Source organism: Mus caroli, chromosome 4 (assembly GCF_900094665.2).
Source record: "Mus caroli chromosome 4, CAROLI_EIJ_v1.1, whole genome shotgun sequence".
Classification (NCBI taxonomy): Eukaryota; Metazoa; Chordata; class Mammalia; order Rodentia; family Muridae; genus Mus; species Mus caroli.
In genome coordinates, this window is record NC_034573.1 from 27,189,603 (window position 1) to 27,211,146 (window position 21,544).

A 21,544-nucleotide genomic window follows, 5' to 3' on the forward strand; every position below is an offset into this window, starting at 1 on the left:
TCTCTAGGGTTAACTGAAAGTAAGGCATAGAAGGTAGGGAGTCAGTTACAGTCCTTTGCTGGTATTCTAGGGAGAAGGAAATGCAGCTTATGTTGGGGGGGGGTCATATGGGTGGGATTTGTGAGTTGAGTGAGGGAAAGAGACAAGGATGGTATCTCTGGTTCGGGCTGGAGTAATTGGGCAAATGAGAAGCCATTTATTAGGAGGGGAATACTGGCAAAAGAGAAAGTTTGGTATGGGACAGCCAGCCAGAAACCTGTTCTTTGTTTCTGACATAAATAGATGTCACATGGGGATGTGGAGGGACAGTGATGAAGAAAAATTGACTATTACAGAAAAGTTGTGCTGGCTAGATTTGCGGCAGCTTGATACAAAGTAGAGTCATTGTGGAAAAGGCAGCCTCAACTGGAAAAATGTCCCACTAGATTGTCCTATGAACAAGTTGGTAGTGTATTTTCTTGATTGATTGATTGATTGATTGATTGATTGATTGATTGATGTGGGAGGGTTCAACTCTGGGTCTTGCTACTCCTGGTCGGGTGGTCCTGGATACTATAAATAAGCAGGCTGAAACAAGCCAGTAAGCTGCAGTCCACCATGCCTGTGCAATAACTCCTGCCTCTAGATTCCGGGCTGGCTTCAGTTCCTTCCTGCCTTGCTTAGATGATGGGCTGTGATGTGGACCTGTAAGCTGACATAATACCTCATGCTGCTTTATCACAGAAGTACAAAACCTCACCAAGTCTAGTCTACTGCTCTCCTTCCTGTAGATAGATCAGAATAATAAATAAGCTTGGCCTGAGCTGGCAGTATCGGAAAGCAAGACTTTGTAAATTCTCACCATAGCTCCTTAAGAAAGCCAGTATATGAGGGTGGAGAAATGGCTCAGTGGCCACAGCTCCTGCAGAAGTCTGGACTTTGGTTACCAACACATGTTGGGCACCTCATAACTATCTAAACTCTAACTTGAGGGAATCTGACACCCTCTGTAAGCACTCACATACAGGTGCATAACAGACTCACATACATACATGTAGATAAAAACAAGTCTTTAAAAGCAAAAGTAGGTTTAGAGAAACTGACTGGTACTGGCATACAGTAAAAACGAGGTACAGGCATCACACAGTGATAGGAAGTTAGCTTCTTCCATGGAGTCCCCTGTAGGTGAGGCATGTGTAATTTGCCCATAACAATTGGTACCAGAGGCCATTGGTTACTCTGGGATTTGATTTCTCTCTCTTGTCAATTTCCTTAATAATTTCCTCTTTATTAGGCTTTTTCTCTCCATGGATCCCATTCATGGAGAAATTTCCCGAGCTATGAGGAACCGTGGACTTGAAATCTACATTTCAGGAGAAGACGATGGGAGCATCCAAGATAACCTGGATTTAAAAGTTCTGCTGCACAGCCTTGGATTGGTGGGGGACAGTGTGTGTAACATCCTCTTGGCTCTGCACACAGAGATCCAGAGCCTTGTGAGAGGTGAGGGTCTTGATTTCTGGGCCTCTGCAGTTTTGTTCCTGTAGCAACTCATGTTGTTCTGTGTAGTCTTGGAGTGCTCTCATTTGGTGTACATTGAAATAAATTGATCAGGAAAACTTGCTGAAAATGTAACATTCAGATACCTCAAGAATGGCGTGCTCCTCAGCTGAGAGAAGTGGAGCAGTGTGTGAAGCTCCATAGGGAAGGAACTATGAGGTGACTCACTAGTTACAGGCACTTGCTCTTCCAAAGATTGGTATCTGATTCTCAGCACCCCTGTCAATGGGCTCACCGTTTCAGCTCCAGGGAATCTGACGCTCTCTTCTGGCTACTTGGACACCCACATTTGAAGTACAGATGCATATGTACACACACACACACCTAATTAAGATAATAATGTATATATGCTCCTGCAGCAGGGACCATTTGCTGAGTACTTCTGATTTATCTTTGAGATTCAAGAGCTTTGCCCTCATATCTCCTGGGTCACCATTTGCCCTCATGAAGGAGAAATAAGGTAGAAGCTTTGACTTGAAGCAGCTCTAATTTTTGTCATTTCTTTTCCTTATGTTAAAAGGATGAGTGGTGGTAAATGAAATACTATTTACTGAATAACTGCTATGTGCTGGGTGCAGTTCTGCTTGTCTGTTGTGCATGCATGTGCTCCCGTCCTAGATGAGCCTTAGTGAGTTGATACTATGTCAGAATTAGTTAATGACATTGTGACTTCACAGTAGACCTGTGGTCCCGTCCCCCCGTCCCCCGGTCCATTCTAGGTCATACTCTTTACCCTCCTTGGTGTATGTCAGCTTGAGGTTACAGATAGATGTGACGCCTGTGAGCAACTTCTCAGATGCGCCACAGGAGGCCAGGGAATATGGGGGAAGGTGGGTGGGCAGAGGGCATTAACGCTCTTAGACATCTGTTCTGCCTCCTCAGGAGACCCTAGATGGAAAACAATACAAGGTTAGGACTCAGTGTACACAAGATTAATATAAAGGCATATTTATCAGAGCATATTTGGATTCTTTGGGGTTTTGTTGTTTAAATGTTTTCCTTAAATACATTAGTGTTCTGTCTCCATATATTTCTGTGTTAGGGTGTCAGATTCCCCGGAACCACCATGTGGGTTCTGGGCTTTGAACCCAGGCCCTTTTGGAAGTACTCTTAACTGCAAAGCTGTCTCTCCAGCCTGATATCTCTCAGTTTTTTATCAAAGGTTTTGAAAAAAACTGTTGTTCATATGTGACAATGTTTTGTGTTTATAGGTTCTCCAGCATCATCTGTCTCCACTCTCAGCCACGCAGCCATACTCATTGTTCAGTACCTGCAGAGAGGTCTGAGCTTACACAAAGCCTTTTTTGAAGCATGCTGGGAAGTATATGTCTGCTCTCAGCATTCAGCAGCAAACCAGAAGGTACTGTGAATGTTTCATACCACTGTCCAACTTGTAACACTGAGGTAGAGGAAATTACTTTTCTGGATAGCAACTTTAAGAGAGTTGACTGCTATTTTATTCCAGTTAAAGATCTGGTATCGCCGGGCGTTGGTGGCGCACGCCTTTAATCCCAGCACTCGGGAGGCAGAGGCAGGCAGATTTCTGAGTTCAAGGCCAGCCTGGTCTACAGAGTGAGTTCCAGGACAGCCAGGGCTATACAGAGAAACCCTGTCTCAAAAAAAAAAAAANAAAAACAAAAAAGATCTTGTATCTAGGTACTTTTCTGGAATTAATTTAAATGTAAATATTCTTTTCCTGAAACATTAACAAAACCATTGTAGAGTGTGTCTAAGAAGTGTTTACAAGTAGCTATGTGAGCCCTAGATTCCCTCAAACATTTGTCTGTTGGTGATTTTGATGGCTGTTCTTTGTCAGTGCCCTTGACTCTGTGCTTCACATTTTACAGCTTGTGCAGGCTTTGCTGGAAAGTCATACTGCATCTCTGCAAGCTAGGGAAACTTGGGGACGCTCCATTCTTGCTACAGGGCTGTGGCCAGATTCTGTGCCTTCAGCTCTCTTTGCAACAGAAGACTCACGACTCTCGGTTGTCCGGAGTGAAGGGCAGGTCCTAGCATACTGCCTCAACAGGATGAGCCTGAAGACCAGCAGCTGGATAAGGTCAGTGGAATCTTCAGTGTGTTCTCTTGTATACATTTTGGTTTTGCTGAAAATAGTGAGCACAGTGTAGCCCTCCCAGCATTTGTAGCCACTTAATTGTCTAGCCATCATATTTTTACTGTTTGTTTTCTTCGGTTGTGTGTATTTAGAAGTCCTCTGCAGAAGTAGATTCTTCTAGACTGATGAGCCTGTTATGTGCTCACAGAAAGCAATCAGAATGTATAGGCACAAGCTAGGTCTAGAATTCAGGCCTTTGCCATGCTGGGCATACTTCTATTAGCTTCACCCCATCCCTAAGTACAGGGTTAGGTGTCTTTTGTCTTTGACTTTTCATTTCTTTATATGGGATTTATAAACCAATCACCTTTTTTTTTTTTAAATGTCATGTAAAAGACTGTTCTAACTTTTCTTGTTCTATGAGTTCCAGGAGTCAGCCTCTTACTTTACAAGACTTAGAGAATATTATGCAGACTTGTAGCCCTGAGGACCTGACGTTCAATTCGGTGGAAGTGGATACTTGCTGGGTCGATGAACCAGAGGTTTTAGCCACGGCTGTTAAATTGCTCATAGAAAGAGCAACCAATCAGGATTGGATGCTCAGAGTTAAGTGGCTTTGTCATCTAGCCAAGAACTTACCGCAGGGGCTTGGTAAGTAGCAATGCTTGTACGGGTAAGAAGGGGTTACATATGTTTTCCTTGTTCAAGAATCTCGGCAGACATGTTAGTCTGTGACTACACTGTTGAAAGTATTGCTCAGAAAAAGCAAAAAAATGTGTAAGACTACGTCGTTTAGATAGCTATTAAATTAGGGTAATATTTGCCCGTTATGTATCAAGAGGAATGCCTCAATATTTCAGGGACATGTTCAGTTCAGAAGGAAAAAGTACTGCATCATTTTTTTTTTTTTAACCCCACCCCCGATCATGTTACTTTTTAGCTTTGTTATTTAGCTTTGTTAATTTTTCTGAGAATAGTGTTGTTTTTGGTAAATTCATTTACCCTTAAGGATCTTAAGATTCTAATTTGTTTTTTGTTTGTATTAGACAGGGTCTCACTATGTAGCTCTGGCTGGCCTAGAACTCACAAAGGTCTACCAGCCTCTGCCTGCCTGGTGCTAAGATTAAAGGCTTCTACCACTGTGTTTAGCCCCAAGCCTGTGCTTAATTTGCTATTTATTCAAAGGAGGAAAACAAAAGTAGTAGTGAAAATGCCTACGTTGTAAATCATAGAATATGGAACTTGTTGGTGATGGGTGATTCATATGTCTTGTAAACAGAAGTGGGAGCTCCAGAATTACTTTTAATGCCAACCACAAGGAGGCAGGAGGCAGGAGGCGGCTTGGGGCTTGTTGGACAACCTAATTGGTAAATTCCAGACACATAGAGATCCATCCCAAAGGAGTTTGATGGTTCTGAGTACTCAGGATTGTCTTGACATCTTTCTGTGTACACTTAACCATTTAAAAATGAAAAAATGTCAACCCAGGTGGTAGTGGTACACACCTTTATTCCGAGCACTTGGGAGGTGGAGCCAGGCAGATCTCTGTGAGTTTGGGGCCATTGTGATCTACAAAGAGAGTTCCAGAATAGCCAGGGGTAAACAGGAAAACCCTATCTTGAAAAACAAAAACAATAGTCAATCTTAGTAACTGAATATATAGGAACTGTTGTGCTTCCTGAGAACTTATAGTTAAGCCACTGCAGCATCCTTGTCTCTTGTCTGGGACAAGGGAATTTGTGATGTGTTTCTCTACATTGTTTTCAATGATTGCCACTAGCCAGAGATAGTAACATGGATAAACAGAACATAAAGTCTTGGGAATTAAGTATCTGTAAACTCCAGTGCTTTGCTTACCTAGTCCCAGGTCAGTCACTCTCATGACTGTTCTACCATTGCAGAACGTTCATTTGGACAGCACGGCCTTGGACCTTAACAATGCCTCTCCTTTTACAGAGTCAGTGCGGGTTCATCTGGAAGCCAGTGCCACTGCTCTTAGGAAGTTTTATTCAACTTCTCTCTCAGCTGGAGTCAGTAATGTCTTGAAAATATTACAGACAAATATAACAGGTATTACCTGCTGGTTTCTTCTCTTAACACTTTAGGGGAGAAGGTCACAGCTCCCACTGTCATCCCAGCTTTCAAAAGATGTAATATGGGCAGATGAAACTGGTCTTCAAACTGGTCATCATCTGCCAGCTGAAGAAAAAGAAAAGACTACTCAGCTCTTAGAGAGTGACTGGTAGAAAAGGACAAAAATTAAGATTTCTATGTCTTCTATTTTGAAGATTCTTTTGTTTACTGATAATTAGAAGAGTTTTCAGCATAAAATATTTCACTCGAAGGGAAAGTAAACAGGATCATTTAGATAATACAAAACCTTAATGATAAGAGTTAGCTTTTGGTGTTTCTTCTTTTGACAATTGTTTAATTCATTTGAAAGCTCATGTTCAAATGAATCACATGTTCACACTGACAGGAAATAGCAAAAAACTCAACTTAGGCTTGCTAAGCCAGGCATGTTAATTATATAATTCTTTTCTTTTTCTTTAAACTAGATGACTTTGTGATCCCCTTGGACCCTCGGTGGAATATGCAAGCTTTGGACATCATTAGAAATTCACTAGACTTTGATCCACAGTCAGACCAGGCTAAACAGCTCTTTGCTCTCTTAGAATCAGTTGCAAACAAGTAGGTGGCTCTAGATGCTTTCTCTAATGGCCTTTTCCATTATATGTCAAATAAAGGTCACATGGGCTTTAACCAACATTAGGTCATCGTATTCACTCAGCATTAGTGTTGGACAGTTGTGTTTCTGCCAGTGCGTCCCAGTACCCTCCCATTATCTTCTCACCCTCTCACATGTGTCTTCTTTAGTTTTCTTCCTCAGATAAGGCACACAGATGTGACTCTTGGAACTTAAGTAAACACGCCTGTAAATAGTCTAATACATTTTCCCTCATTTTTTATTTCATTTTTCTTTTTGCCAGGCAACATTTTGGTTCTGTTTTGTTTTTAACCAATAATTGGTCATTCGTGTAATATTGCTTAAACAAATGTATAGTCTAAATACAGTATGTATTACTTGAAGATGTGCTAGTAGTGAGCACATTATTTTGATGGATTTTCATCAAATGAGCCCATGAGTACGAATATGTCCTAGTGCTCTAAGGACCATTATGCTTTATGCTCACTGATGCAGTGACAGCCTCTATGCAGAGCTCAGGTTACTGTCAGATTACGGCAGAACAATGCAGTGGGACCTACTCATTCATCTTCCTAATGCCCATGGCTACCGACCACTCTTTGCACTCTACGCTCCAATCCAGAATTTGCAGAGGCAGAAGAGAAATGGGCTAGGTGTAGGGATTAATGTTTCTGAGTTCCAAGTATTTCTTTACTGCGGTTATGGCTCAGTGAGAGGATAGTTACCTAGTGTGCTCACTGTTCGAGTTTGGTTGCAGTGTTACTGTGCCCCCACCCTCCACCCCCCAAAAAAACAACTTCAAAAGAAGTCCTGTTAATCAATAAGAAACTATGTTTTGGATCTCATTGTAGGACATTTATTTATCTTGACCGGGAAAAGAGGATTTTCACTGAAGCAAATTTGGTATCTGTTGGTAGTAAAAAGTTGAGAAGCAGTGTTTTGAGGATGTCTTTTGAATTTCACAAAGGTAAAAACATTTTCTCTTTTTTTTTAAAGGCGTGCGCCACCACGCCCGGCTCATTTTCTCTTTTGTAGTCTGGTTATGCTGTTGCAAGAGTTAGGAGACATACTCAGCAGCTGCTGCTTTTCAACGATTCCCTTTCATTTGTTGACCTGATAGGAAATATACTCAATATTGATGTACTGAACACTATGCCAGGTGCTCAGCTAAATGCTGTTTCTGTATCCTCACAATAACCCTCGAAAGTTAAATAGGTTCTCATATGCTAGGAGCAGAGAAGTTCAAGACCACATATTTAGCAAGTAGCAGAACTGGCAGTTCACAACCAGGTTGCTTAGCTCAGAGAGTATATGTCCAGAAGCATGTTGGCTGTATGGGGGTCAGCAGTTCTCTATTCCTTACATATTGTAAACCAAAGACATATGCCATTTAGGAAAAAAAAAATCAAAACTATACGACAGAATAAATGTTTTAAAAGCTAATTTTTATCAATGAAATACAAACTGGATTCATTTAAAAGGAAACCGAAATTGAGAAAATGCCCCACCAGAGCAAGTCTGAGATGGAATGTGAGCTGAGTATTTTAAGCCATATAACTGTTGCTTTCCGTCCTGGTATTTTATCTCAGCAATAGACACCCTAAGATACCATCCAAATACATGTGCTCTGGTCCAGTGTTCCTGTTTGGTTAAGTTTTTTTTTAAAGCTATGTATATGTACATATATTTATACATGCATAGGTTTTTGCTTGCATATATGCATGTCTATCACATACATTCCTAATGTTCTTGGAGGAAGAAAGCATCAGGTCCCTTGGTATCAACTGCCATGTGGCTGCTAGGTCCTCTGAAAAAAACAGCAAGTGCTCTTAACTGCTGCCCATCTCTCCAGCCTCAGGTGTTTGTGTTTAAATACAGGTATAAAACACGTAACTTTGCTTTATAGCTTGCATTTTCCACTAGGACATTATTTACATCTATAGGTATTACACCTTATCTGCAAAATTTTATAATACATACAAAATACGCTTTTGATTTTGAGCTTTCTAATAAACCTTTATACTAGAGATGAAATTATAAACTAGATTATAATTTATTTTGCGAATGTTTTAAAGATTAACTCTAATGGAATGTAATTGTTTTATTTAATTGTTATATCTCTCTAAGATCCAGAGATCTATCATAGCCCGCCCCATGAAATTGTGGCCAATCTTGCAGCTTTTTTTGAATTGATTGATGGCCTAATCCTGTTCTGGGTACAGTCTCCCCAAGGGGTGGTTCCAGATGCCCACATCAATAAGGTGAGGCAATGCTTTGACCTTCAGCGTTTTTAGAGTACATTTCAACATGCATATGCTTGTAAAACCAATGTAGCAGTCAGTAAGATACTTATTCTCATCCCTAAAAGTTTCCTTGTGTCCTTTTATGTTTCTTTCCTCTCCTTACCCTACCTATAATCATGTAGCCATTGAATGGAAATGTACATTATAGATCTCTGGTCTGATTGGTTAATTTAGAGATGTGTCTTAGTTGTTGTTCTAGTACTGTGACAGACAGGATGACCAAAGCAACTTTTAAAAGATAGCATTTAATAGGGGGCTTCTTACAGTTCCTGAGGGTTAATTCCACGGCCATCATAGTCAAAAGCATGGCAGCAGGCATGGTAGTGCAGCAATAGTTGAAAGTTTATATCTTAGCCATTAAGTAGGAGGTAGAAAGAATGAGACTGGGCCTGGCTTGGGTGTTTGAAACCTCAAAGCCCACCCCCAGTTCCTCCAACAAGGCTACACCTACTCCCTCCTAAATATATTTGAATGTTCCCTCCCCCAGCTGGAGACGGAAAATTCAAATATATGTGCCTGTGGGACCATTCCCATTGGAACTAACACAACTTACACCTGTGTGGTTTCATGTATTAGTACTTTGTTCATTTTTATGGCCGAGTAATACTCTCTTCTAGCAATGTTCTACAATTTATCTCTTTGTCTCTTAGTGTGCATTCAGGTTTTACAGTTATATTCTAATTTGCCCAAGTTTCTTATATATCATTTTTACATATGTGTTCAATACCATTTCAATTCCAGTTTATTCTTATAAATCTAGTAAAACTTTTTAGCCATATAGAACCCCTTTCCCACAAAGGTTATCAAAAACAATAGAAAGGTTTTGTTTGTATGGTTGTATTCTGACAATATTAAGGACCATTTAGGAACTGACACACATAATATCAAATATAGTCTGTTAACATGAATGATAGTTTTTAATAAAAGCCATTTTTTCCAGATTGAAGTTGGTGAGAAGAACGACTGTAACTAATTGCTCTAAGCAATAGCTTCAAAGACAAAGGCTTGTCTCGTGTCTGCTCATGTCTGCTGTTAGTCTTGTGAAGGGCACCTGGCCCTACAATCCAGGAGGTTGGAAAGGAAGTAATACTACTTAAATCAGGAATGTTCTGGTGGCTCTCCATAACCCTGACAGGGGTTTGGATAGACTGAAGCACCTTTACTTTGTCTGCCTATAAATATTCCAGTTTAGATTTATGCTATTTACGTTAGGCTCTCATGGGTTTTATTTCAGGTCAAACTGGTAGTGGATTGTCTTTGGTTTTTGAGATAAGGTTTCACTTTGTAGCCCAGGTTGGCCTTGAACTCACTCAAAATCCTCCTGCTCTCTCAAGTGCTAAGATTACAGGTTTGCAGGACCATGCCCAACATGTTGAATATCCTTTACAGACAGTAGTCATGGTTTATTTTGTTTTAAGATCTTAGGTTCTGTGCAGTGGCGCGACCGGTTTTGGACTGTGGCTGATACAGTGACAGTAGATGCTTCAGGTCTGGCTTTACTTGCCCTCCACTGGCACTGGGTTTCGAAACATTTGATCCATCAGATCCCCCAACTCCTGGTGAATCAGGAAAACAAGTAAGACCCCATTTCAAGCAGTAATGTTAAAAGATAAAAGAACTTTGAATTGAAAACGATTTCCTCTTGCTTGGTGTACTTCTTTGGCTTTCCTAAATACATTAATATACAAAGGTGTAGACTTCTCTTTAGTACCCAGCATTTCCCCTTGTTTTCTTTGAAGATACTATAAAGAGTTGCAGACAGTCTCCGAGCACATCCACAGTTGTCTGGGCAGCCCTGCTGACAGCTTTGCTGGTGTAAAGAAGCTGCAGGCATTCCTCGGACGACCATTCCCTTTTAAGGTACACCTAGAGACCTGTTCAGTGAACCCTGGGTTTCTCCTGAACCTGAAAGCTCAAGTAGTTTTGCTTCAAAGCTAACCCTTTATTTCTTAAGAAAGTGCTACCTTGTATTCACTTTATTAACTTAAAGTCTACCAAAGCAACTAGGCTACTGAAAAGAACTATCTTTCAACTCAAAGTCTGCTCTCTTTGGTTTTATTTTAGGACAAGCTGGTAGTGGACTGTTTTCTACAGCTACAGGCCCTTAACAGAGCCCTTGCTATCGGAGAACAGCTGCCTGTCTTTGGGGAATGTGGGTGGCAAGAAGACATTAATCGTCTCCAAGTGGTTGCTTCTGAATGGAATTTGAAGAAAAGTCTCCTACAGGCCTGGGGATTGATCCTCAGAGCCAACATTCTGGAAGATGTCAATTTAGGTAATATTTTCTGGTATTTGGTTTGCTGAGTGTCTTCTTTCCTGCCACTCAAAAAGTTTGCCCTTAGGACTCAACTTCACAAGTATTAGTCAGCTACAGCATTAGATGTGTAGAAGTTAATATGATTGAACTTGGGGAAACTCCAACAGCCAGCTGATGAACTTGGGTTGATAACAAGTACAGCCTTGCTGCCAGATGTTGGGAATCTAGACCTTGGACTTAGACTACATTGTTCTAATACATGTCTTTTTGATTGGAATTGAAGATGAATTGAAGAATCTTGTGAGCACTCAGTGTTCAGAACTGAAAAGCAGAGGACTTTCACGTGATTTTCTGGAGAAAGCACATGACGCTTCCTCCCCATCCCAGCCAGACCTCAGCTCTTTAGTCCACCTCACCAGGCGAGTTCAGCTGTGGCCTGCGACCGAGTACCTGGCTATGCTGTGGCAGTACAGAGTGACAGCTGACTTTATAGCGCAGGCTTGTCTGAGAAGGTAAGTGCTTTTCCACCGTTGTTCTCTTGAGGGGGACAGACTGTCTTGTTGTGCTATCGTGTGGATAATGAGTGTTGAGGAGTGGTTGCTGAGGTACGGGGAAGTCATTGCCATTTTGGTAAGACCAGTCTTTTCCTTTGATTGCTTTGGAGTCCGTGAGGTGTTTCCCTCTCTAAAGGGAGTCCTTCAGTAGTTGTTGATGCCTCTTGCTCCATCCTCTCCTTGATTATTGTTGCAATAGGTCAAGCAAACATCAACAGATGGATGAGGAGATAAGTCATCACATCACGTTTTGTCTTAAGCACACACCAATTGCACCTCAGAAACTTTGGAGTCTTTGGTCTTTACTGCATATTGACAAGGTAAAAATTCAAAGTCAGGAGGGAAATAAACCTCCTTCTTGGTTGTCTCTGTCTTAGATTTCTGCTGGACCTTGTACGGACTTTCAGAGTTCCACATTGTGAACTTGGGTTTTCAACTTCTGCAGTTATTAAAGGTTTTATATAACACTTACCACAGAATTATCCATTTGGTTTCCAGTAAAGGATATAGAAGTATTGACTGCTTAAAAGTTCATTCCCATTTGGCTAAAAATATCATCTTTTCGTTACTCCCGTGTTTAATATGAATTATGGTAAAATGTGGTTAATATAATTCCATTAGAACAACCTTAAATTTAGTGGGGGTCTTGTTTTGTGTATTTCTTTTGCTGATTTCACAATTGTGTGAGTTATTTTAATTTCTGTACAAACTTACAAAACATCTCAGTTTATAAAACTGTAAACAGCCTACATAACTTCAACAAGATAATTAAGGGGTGTTGAAAATAGGCAGTTTAGGATTAGCACCTATAACCACTATTGGGTATTGTAGGGTATTAGATGGCAGACTTGATAACTTTGCTTGATCGAAACTTTTTGAAATATTCTTTTACCTAATTCTTAAACTCTAGTTGTCTGCTCAAGAAGTTTCTTGTTTGTGGTCGGAGTTATTTACCTCTACATTTGGGTCTTCATGGAGCAGTCCAGTCACCACAGCTCCAGAGTGTTGGCTGGCATGGAGCCCTCTGCCTAATATCCAGCAGCAGGAAGTGCCCAGGTCCCGCTGGGACTCCACACTGAAGGTTTGTCGGCATAAAAATCATACAAGTACCTGTTCTTTCTGTCCATCAGTTGGCTTACAAAGGTGATTGTGGGACTTTGTGTTTTGTGGGAATATTAAGCATACTGTCCAAAGCATGAATGATTTGTGTAATACTGAGTTAAAGGCACAAAAGTTTTCTTTAAAAAGACACTTAGTTTTGTTGTGTATGGAAGTGCCTGCCTGTGCAACAAATGTCATAAGACACCAAAGTCTCTATTTCACTCCTAATCAAAAAATACTCAAACTACAAAGAAGTGTGCATGCAGAATGGATGCATCCTTGACTTTACTTATATTTCTAAGAACTCTTCTTTCTTTGTAAGTATGGCATGAAATCTGTACAGCTTACTCTTCTTTTAGTTCAGCACTGGAGAGTTTATTTAAGTGTTTTCTTTTCTAGTCTTTTGGTTTTTGAAGATGGGGTTTCACTATATAACCTTGGCTGGCCTGGAGGTCACCGTGCAGACTCTGAGCGCTCTCTCCATCCCTGTTTACTTTCTAGTTAGGACATACTGAGTTTTCTCACTCCTGTATCTTACATTGGAGTCCAAGGAAGACAGCTTGACCGTTCTGTGCTTCCCTCTTATTTGTCTCTTGTCTCCTGTCATCTCTGCTTTCTTGTCTGCTTTCATCTCTGAGTCAGGTGGTTCTCTTGTTGCTCAGGGTCCTGGCAGCCTCTGCAGAGCTGTGTTCTCCAAGTGCTGCTTTGGTGTGCTAACAAACAGCAGTAGAGCAAGCTACTGGGATGTGAGTGGCCTGCCCCTCCTGTCTTCCTCACATGTCACTCTGGGAGAGTGGGTTGAGAGAGCCCAGCAGCTCCAGGACATCAGTTCATTGCTGTGGACCAACATGGCTGTGCCCTCAGTAGCTGAATTCAGGTATTTCTCTCCTTGGAGTAGTCTAATGCTGTTGTCTACTTTCCATCATGTGTAGCAAGGGCTCATTCAGAATTTACTTCTAAGGCAGATAGCTGATTCTGGCGAGTGAAGGTGGGGGGAGTTTTTTATAGATCAGCTTGCTTAGCAATCCATAGTAGGCTACTGTGAGTTCAATTCCTGTATTTTAAGAATATTTGAGCCAACGGGTAATACACAGAAAGTTGTACAAGATTACGTGAGAAATTCGCCTCAACCGTCTATGGTTATTATTTCTAGACTTTATAGTATGTATTCAAGGAGGTTGTTTGATTCACTATTGCTTTGTAAATGCTGTATCATGTCCCCACAGACGCACAGATTCTCGGCTCCAGGGGCTGGTCCTGTGCCGGTACCTGCTAAGTCTCACGGAGCTTCTTCCCGCAGCCCAGCGGCAGGAGTACATGCAGAACTGTGAGCATGTGCTGCTTGGGAACAGGCAGGCCTTCCACCATGTGGACCAGACTATGGGGAATATAGGTGGTCAAGAGGCGCTTCCCAAAGAACTGCTCTGCCTTCTGCTCACCTCTTTGCACTACTTTATTGGTGAAGGGGAGGGTAAGCAGAACCTTCCTGAAGCAGCCCGTCGTGGGAGGCTCTGGGTGAGCCTTGGCTTACTCCAGATTCAGACTTGGCTTCCTCGGGCCCGCTTTGACCCTGCAGTGAAGAAGGCATATAAACTCAAATATGCCCAGGAGGAGGTAAGAGCCGGAGCTCCTTCCTGGCTTGCTGAGTTTGGTTGTAGTTTACTCCTGTGTTCCCTGTGAGGCTGAGAGGCCTTTTGAGTCTTGTTTTGGAGGACTGTTTTGTGTGGTTGTTTTGTTTATTTTAGACATGGTTTCTCTGTGTGTCCCAGAACTCACCTTGTAGACCAGGCTAGCCTTGAACTTACAGAGATCCAATTGCCTCTGCCTCCTGAGTACTGTATTAAATGGGAGCGTCACCACACCCAGCCTCTCATGAGTCTTAAAAAGACTGCATTTCCTTTAAGATTTCTGACTCAATTTAGCAGGGAGGAAGTAGGCATTGTCAGAAATAGTGGAATCGTCTCCCTATACCCTAGAGATTGTGAATGTAATTCAGATAATATGGGACTCTGCTTCGAACATGCATAGCTGATGCAGGGTGAAAGCTGCACTGTGGTTGGTAGACAGTTGGGAATTGAGCAGCATGAGGAAAGTCATGTCTTTTGACTGACAGCTCTGAACTGAGTGGTCCAAGTCTTGGGGTCATTCAGAGTCTGTCCATCTTATTGCTCTATCCATACTCAGAGCATTGTCTTCATCTGCATGGTCATGGCCTACAGAAGACCTTTCATTCCTTTTTATAGTTATGCCAGCTTCAGTGTGAGCTGAAGACCCGGAACCTGCTGTCCCACCTACAAACCGGAAGAGACCTGGAAGATGACATAATTACCAGCCACTCTCATCCACACGTCAAGTAAAGCAGCAAAGTTTGGGGGCGGGGGGTAACCAACTCCCTTGTTTTTAGAAAAGACGGTGAGATTGACTGTTGTACTATAATTATGTTAGTATGGTAGTGATGTATATCTCAGAACTACATGACCAGTTACAGCTCAGATCCTTCATTGTGGTCACAAAACATGTATATTTAAAAAAAAAAAAGGAAAAGAAACAGGAGGTTGGACTAAAAAGGTGATTTTTTTTTGTTTTTGTAAATGTGTACTACTCTGGCAGAGGAGCTAAGTTGGATCTGCATCACTTATATCAGGAGGCTCTAACTAGCTCCAGGGTATCTTGATGCCCCATCCCTCTGGCCTCAGCAGGAACCCTCACGTTAGTGTACATACCTACATATAGACACACAATTAAAAATAAAGTGAATCTTGTTTTTAATGCTATTAAAGGCTGGGCAGTGGTGGTGTGTGCCCTTAATCCCAGCACTTAGCAGGTCAGAGATAAACAGATCTCTGTGTGCCAGCATATTAGGCCAGCATGGTCTAGACTGAGTTCCAGGACAGCCAAGGGTGTGATAAGATGCACTTAAAGTACTCACCAAGCAAGTGTGGTAATCCATGAATATTCTAAGATGATTCTATTCATTATCATTGGCAGTGTTACCCCTACAGTTTTCCTTAGCAGATATTTTTTTTTTTCATTCTCTTTTCTGGATTCACTGCTTTTCTAACAGCATTTATCTGTTGTTAATTTGCCTTCAGGTTACTTCCCCAAAGGATCAGTCAGCTGGAGAATTTAGTTCACAGCCTGTCAAAAAAACAGGCCTTCAGACCCCACCTACCCAGTTATGAGACCTTGGTGCAAGAGATCCACCACTATGTCACCAGCATCGCCAAGGTCCCTGCTGTCCAGGACCTGCTCATGCGGCTGCTTCAGGCCCTCCACACAGATGGACCAAAGTCGGCTCAAGTGCTCCAGAACCTTCTGAAGGAGGAAGCCTCTTGGCAACAGTCGCATCACCAGTTTAGGAAGCGACTAGTAGAAGAGTATGCCTTGTATCCAGACACTGTGGCCCCATTACTGGCGTCCATCTTGCAGTTACAGCATGGCATGAGGCTTGTGGCATCTGAAGTCCATGCCTCCCTCCACAGCGGTGTGCTCTGTGCAGAGAATCTGGGGGCCCTGGCCATGGCTGTGCTAGCTTTCCCATCTGTGGGCCCCAGCTTCCCTACCTACCATGCTCATGCAGATGCTTTGTGCTCAGTGAACGCTGCGGAAGCTCTTCGAAGTCTTGGGAAACTGATGGTCAAGCGTGCAGCAAGAAAGGAAGAAGCCAAGAGCCAGCAAGCTTATCCTACCCGGGAGCAGTTGCTGATGAATGCTCTCCTTTACCTGCGCTCTCATGTGCTGTGCAAAGGGGAGCTAGACCAGAGGGCCCTTCTGCTCTTCAGACATCTGTGTCAAGTAAGCCAGTCCCTAAGACGTCTGCCTGCCCTCTCTCCTGAGGGAGCTACTGTGGTAGAGTATGGTTGGGAAAATGGATATTCACTTGTCTGATGCTGTCTCTTCTTTCCTTTGAGCACAAAGTATGTAGGGGTGGGGTATGCTTTTTTGTTGCTGTTTGGTTGTGTTTTTGAGACAGGGTCTTGCTATATCTCTGGCTGCCCTAGCATGCATTATGTAGCCCAGGCCGGCCTCAAACTTATGACAGTTATCCTGGGCTTACCATCTTAAATACTGAGATTACAGGTGTGAGCTAGCGTAGCGTCATGGCCAGCTCCCCTCAGTCTTTTAAAAGATTACATAGGCCCTCCTTTGTAGTGTGTATTAAAAGCATTTTTTTCCTTTTGAAATAATATGCCTCGTGTTTGCTGATATATTTTTTTTCTTTGTAGGGACAGCTTGCTAAAACGTAATGTTCTAATATTCTAGCATTAGTGACTCAGAACTCAGCAACAAAAGGAATATGATGGTCAGGGTCAATTTTGGGCTGTCTATGGAGCCTGATTGCCCTTAAATTGCTAGAGCTATAAGACACACAGGAAGACACTAATGAGTTCATCTGCTTAGTATTCAAGCTTAATAGCATTTGGTGGTCATTCCTGCTTACCGTATTATGTATTCGTCCTGTGTTTTGTTGTTTATTTTCTACTATATGTTTATGCTACTAAGTTACTTAACATTTTATATTGTTTACTATTTTGAAGGGGAAAATGTCTCTCTTCCATACATTTTCTATTCAATATATGGTTTTGTTTTATTTTGTTTTTTAGATTTATATATTCTATGTATATGAGTACATGTAAGCTATCTTCAGACATACCAGAGAAAGGTGTTGGATCCCATTGCAGGTTGTTGTGAGCCATCATGTGGTTGCTGGGACTTGAACTCAGGAGCTATGGAAGAGCAGCCATTGCTCTTAACTCCTGAGCAATCTCTCCAGCCCATAATGTATCTCATAACAAATAGTCTTACATCTTTGGGTAACCTAGAGGACCAGGATTATAGAACAAAGATTAAATCTATGTTGGAAGTATAGTTTAGTGGGCAGAACACTGACCCAGGACACCATAGGTCCTGAGTTTGGTTCTTTAAGCACCTCCTAAACCAGAATGCTTGTATTCAGGCATGTCATCCCAATAGCATGATCATTCCAGACTTCAGCCAGTGCTGGCTTACCTGGGTACATGAGACCTTGCTCAAATCCCATTAAGTTTTTACTCTATCTTTGAAACGTTAATGAACTGCAGGTATGGCTTAACTGTTCTTTAGAAGACTTTGGTTTGGTTCTCACAACCCACATTGGCCTCTCACAATCCCTGTCATTCTGGTCCCAGGGGATCCAGTGCCCTTTCTTGGTCTCCCAAGGGCACAAGGCATGCACATGGTACATGTACATGAATACAGGCAAAACACATCAGAACTGAATCTTTTACAAATATAAATGTTTAAACCTACTTCTTAGACATTTAACTTAAATACCTTTCTTTAAAGATAAATGCTATTTCTTCAATCATAAAAAATATTTGGTAGCACTGGGCAGTGGTGGCACATGCCTTAACCCCAGCACTCGAAAGGCAGGGGCAGGTGGATCTCTATGAGTTAAGACTAGCCTGGTCTGCAGAGAGAGTTCAGGACAGCCAGGGCTACACAGAGAGACCCTGACTTGGGAAAAAATAAATAAATAAAAATAGTTGTTGGCAAGGAGGAAGGAAGGAAGGAAGGGAAAAGGGAAAAAGGAAAAAAAGGAAAGATGGCTCAGGGATGGACAGCACTCTTCCAAAGAACCTGATTTTAATTGCTAGCACCTACGCGATGACTTACAGCCATTCTTAACTCTAGTTGCAGGGATCCTTCTCCATCTTCCAGGCCTTGTTGGGCACCAGGTGCACCCAGTGCACAGGCAAGCAGGCAGAACATACATACATATTCAGTTTTAATTAAAAAGACCCAAGGAAGGAAGGAAACCAAGCAGCAATGGAAACCACATTTGCTAGGGTGTTGGTGTCCTTCATTTACTGCGTTTTTGTTGTTGTTGGAGACAAGATTTCACTGTGTAGCTCTAGCCGTCCTGGAACTCACTATTTAGATTACTCTTGTCTCTGCCTAGTGTCATTTATAGTTTTTGCCCATTTAAGGCTATTTAATAAGTGTCTAACATAGTTCAGTGTTGAACTCTAGGTAGGCTAGCTTGCCAAAGTGCCCACTAAATGCACTGTTGGTCAACTCCCTTGAACAAAAAGGACACTAGGATTAGCTGTGCTATAGCAGACTTGTAGAGCTTTGAAATTATAACAATATAGAAAGCAGCCGGGAAACTGCTGAAGACCCACAGCTTGAAAGAAAGCTCGTTTGCCCTCTGCTACATGGGATTTTATTTCTAAGTTCGTTGACTTTTGTTTGGGGGCCCATGGAACTTTCATATTTGTGAGAAGCTAAGATTGATGCCTCTTGCTTATGTTCTTATGAACGCTTCCTTTTTCTGTCACTATAACTTTTCAGGAGATCATCAATGAGTGGGATGAGCAGGAGCGGATAGCCCAAGAGAAGGCAGAGCAAGAGAATAGCCTGTATAGATACCGGAGCAGGAGCTGCAGGACAGCCCTAAGTGAGGAGGAGGAGGAGGAACTGGAGTTCAGGAAACTGTTCCCACTGCATGAAAAGGTAACCAGATAAGCTCTGTGGCTGTGTTGACATTCGGTGTTTCAGTCGTAATGCCACTGTTCTTTTGATAGTTCATTCTCCTCCTCATTTTCTACTGACTATAACCAGATGAATTGTCTTATTGCTGTTTAGGACTTTGCAGATATTTTGATGGAACCAACACTAGAAGAGAAAAAGAAAGTTTCAGATGGAAGAGAAGAGGAAGCAGCCCCAGACCCAACTCTGCTGTCCCAGAGTTCAATGCAAGCAGTGATGCTGATCCACCAGCAGTTGTGCCTCAGCTTTGCACGCTCCCTGTGGTACCAACAGACTGTGCCACCACATGAAGCAAAGCACTACCTCAGCCTGTTCCTTTCTTGCTATCAGACTGGAGCATCTCTGCTGACACACTTCTACCCTCTGATGGGTATGGAAGTTCTCGATAATACTCTGGGGAGGTCAAAATGAGATGATACTGCTATTCTGGAACAATTAAAATAACGAAATTCCCAATTTCTTTTAGTTCCTATTTCCATAGCTTGAAAATTGAAGAAATTGATTAAAAGGTCTGCAGTAATGCAAATTTTCATTAGCTTCCTATGAGAAAGGATGTAGACTTGGTGTCTGTGGTCCTTTCCTTGAATTGTTTCCACTTTCCCTATTCATGTTTCTTAACAGGTTCATGGGGGATGTTGATGAGGGTTCCTTTATTTTTTTATGGTGCTAGGAGTACAAACGTCATGCCTCACACACCAAGATACGTTCCTTGCCTCTAACTTCATATTTCTTTTAAAACACTCAGCACTTCTGAGACTCATAGAACCTGGTTAATACCAGTTGGTTGCATGAAGTTTCCCACATGGTCTTATGAATTACGCCATTGGAAAGCGGCTTTAGTCAAAATTAGCTCATTGTTTCTTTGTAACTTACTGTTAAACGGTTTTTCTGAGTTCACCATTTTACTACAATTTTGTTCACAGGAGCTGAGCTGAATGACCAGCTCTTGGGAAGTCAGCTGTTGGCTTGTACACTCTCCTCTAACACACTCTGTGGGGAAGCTACCTCAGACCTGATGATGAGGCCTGACGGGCCCTATGATTTCTACCAGCACCCCAATGTGGCAGAGGCACGGCAGTGCCAGCCTGTGCTTCAAGGCTTCTCAGAAGCGGTCAGTCAGCTGCTCCAGGACTGGCCAGAGCACCCTGTACTTCAACAGGTAGTGTGGCCAACTAGGAAGGAGGGAATTGCTCAAGGATGCATGTTTTCTCAGAGGGTGTTCTCACAGACGGTCTCCAGGCATGTTGACTTGTACATCTATACATAGAAACAAAGGCTTACCTCTCACCCAGTGAGGTTTTCCTCACGTGCAGGATGAACATGCCAGTTTTAGCAAATTTTATGTTAACTCAATATACAGAACAATGTCCTATTTCCAGGATAAGGCAACTTACAGAACGTTTCCTCACTCTGGTCCTACGACCCCATAAGCTGTCTACTGTCTTCCGCAGGTGTTTGTAGGTGGTTTAGAGTAAAACTATTTGTTAGGACTCTATACTGTCAGTCACTGATAATTCTACTGAAACACTCCACTTTTTTTTTTTTTAAAGCTATTGGTTGTAATGGACAGAATTTGTGGTTTCCCACTTTCCAGTCCCATCTCCAAATTCCTGAATGGCTTAGAGATCCTTCTAGCAAAGGCACAGGTAAGATGATTCTTGCTCTTCCTTGTTTAGTTCTTGTCATGTGGATAAGACTTCTCTATCCATATCCTCATTATAACAGAAAGGTACAATTTGGTTTAAAGACAGCTTTAAGATTCTTGCTTGGTCTTTCTGAGGTGGGGTGCGGGCAGTGCTAGTGAGCTGCTGGTGGTAGAGTGAACTGCTTGGAGGGCGGGGCCTCGTGACCAGGACCCCAGGAGCTCACTATGCTCTCTGCCCACACACCTCCACGTTGTCTGCTGTCTGTCCTCCTACTTAACAGGAAGGAGTCAACTGAATTTGACTGAATTCCTGCCAGCAGCAGGAATCATATGACAGTCACAAACTCTGCACTTTTTTTTCCCTGCCTCTAACTTTGGCTCTGCTGGTATTGTATCACATAACCATTTGTTGTCATTGATAAAGTTCTTATGGGACCAATAGTCTTCTCTTAAGGAAAGTCTAGATGTTACTGAGGGAGAGGAAGTGACTGGGGGTTGGATGATAGTGACAAATGGGTCTTTGTTTCTTTAGGATTGGGAGGAGAATGCAAGTCGAGTACTGTCTCTCCGGAAACATCTTGATCTAGTCAGTCAGATGATCATTCGGTGGCGTAAGCTGGAGCTGAAGTAAGTGCCCCCTCTGTCCTGCCTGCCTGCCTGCCCCTGTAAGAGGGTAGCTACAGCATGTGCTTTAACTGTGGAGTTGAAAGTAAGCACTAAACAGGCTCTACAGTATGAATTAAATAGTTTAGACATTCTGAGGCAGCAAATCAGTTGTGAAACTGATTTCAAATAGATTTACCTAAATGCCTCCACTGCTTCTTTTTTTTTTTTTTTTTTTTTTAATGGTC

General features: G+C 42.2%; 1 protein-coding gene across 2 annotated transcripts in view; it reads left to right on the forward strand.

Moving 5' to 3' along the window:
- The window catches only part of Mdn1 (midasin AAA ATPase 1), a 121,306-nt gene that overhangs the window by 65,939 nt on the left and 33,823 nt on the right, over window positions 1-21,544 (forward strand). Inside the window, exons 46-68 of one of the 2 annotated variants that reach the window (XM_029476051.1) lie at window positions 1,274-1,482; window positions 2,751-2,899; window positions 3,387-3,598; window positions 4,020-4,246; window positions 5,552-5,665; window positions 6,154-6,286; window positions 7,154-7,269; window positions 8,430-8,563; window positions 10,024-10,181; window positions 10,345-10,465; window positions 10,670-10,880; window positions 11,146-11,374; window positions 11,616-11,736; window positions 12,327-12,497; window positions 13,180-13,394; window positions 13,744-14,131; window positions 14,761-14,870; window positions 15,610-16,312; window positions 18,851-19,012; window positions 19,145-19,418; window positions 19,972-20,207; window positions 20,599-20,694; window positions 21,226-21,320. In XM_029476051.1, the coding sequence (XP_029331911.1) occupies window positions 1,274-1,482; window positions 2,751-2,899; window positions 3,387-3,598; window positions 4,020-4,246; window positions 5,552-5,665; window positions 6,154-6,286; window positions 7,154-7,269; window positions 8,430-8,563; window positions 10,024-10,181; window positions 10,345-10,465; window positions 10,670-10,880; window positions 11,146-11,374; window positions 11,616-11,736; window positions 12,327-12,497; window positions 13,180-13,394; window positions 13,744-14,131; window positions 14,761-14,870; window positions 15,610-16,312; window positions 18,851-19,012; window positions 19,145-19,418; window positions 19,972-20,207; window positions 20,599-20,694; window positions 21,226-21,320 (4,584 nt within the window). The remainder of the gene's footprint in view (window positions 1-1,273; window positions 1,483-2,750; window positions 2,900-3,386; window positions 3,599-4,019; window positions 4,247-5,551; window positions 5,666-6,153; window positions 6,287-7,153; window positions 7,270-8,429; window positions 8,564-10,023; window positions 10,182-10,344; window positions 10,466-10,669; window positions 10,881-11,145; window positions 11,375-11,615; window positions 11,737-12,326; window positions 12,498-13,179; window positions 13,395-13,743; window positions 14,132-14,760; window positions 14,871-15,609; window positions 16,313-18,850; window positions 19,013-19,144; window positions 19,419-19,971; window positions 20,208-20,598; window positions 20,695-21,225; window positions 21,321-21,544) is intronic. The other variant, XM_029476052.1, reaches the window with a different exon arrangement.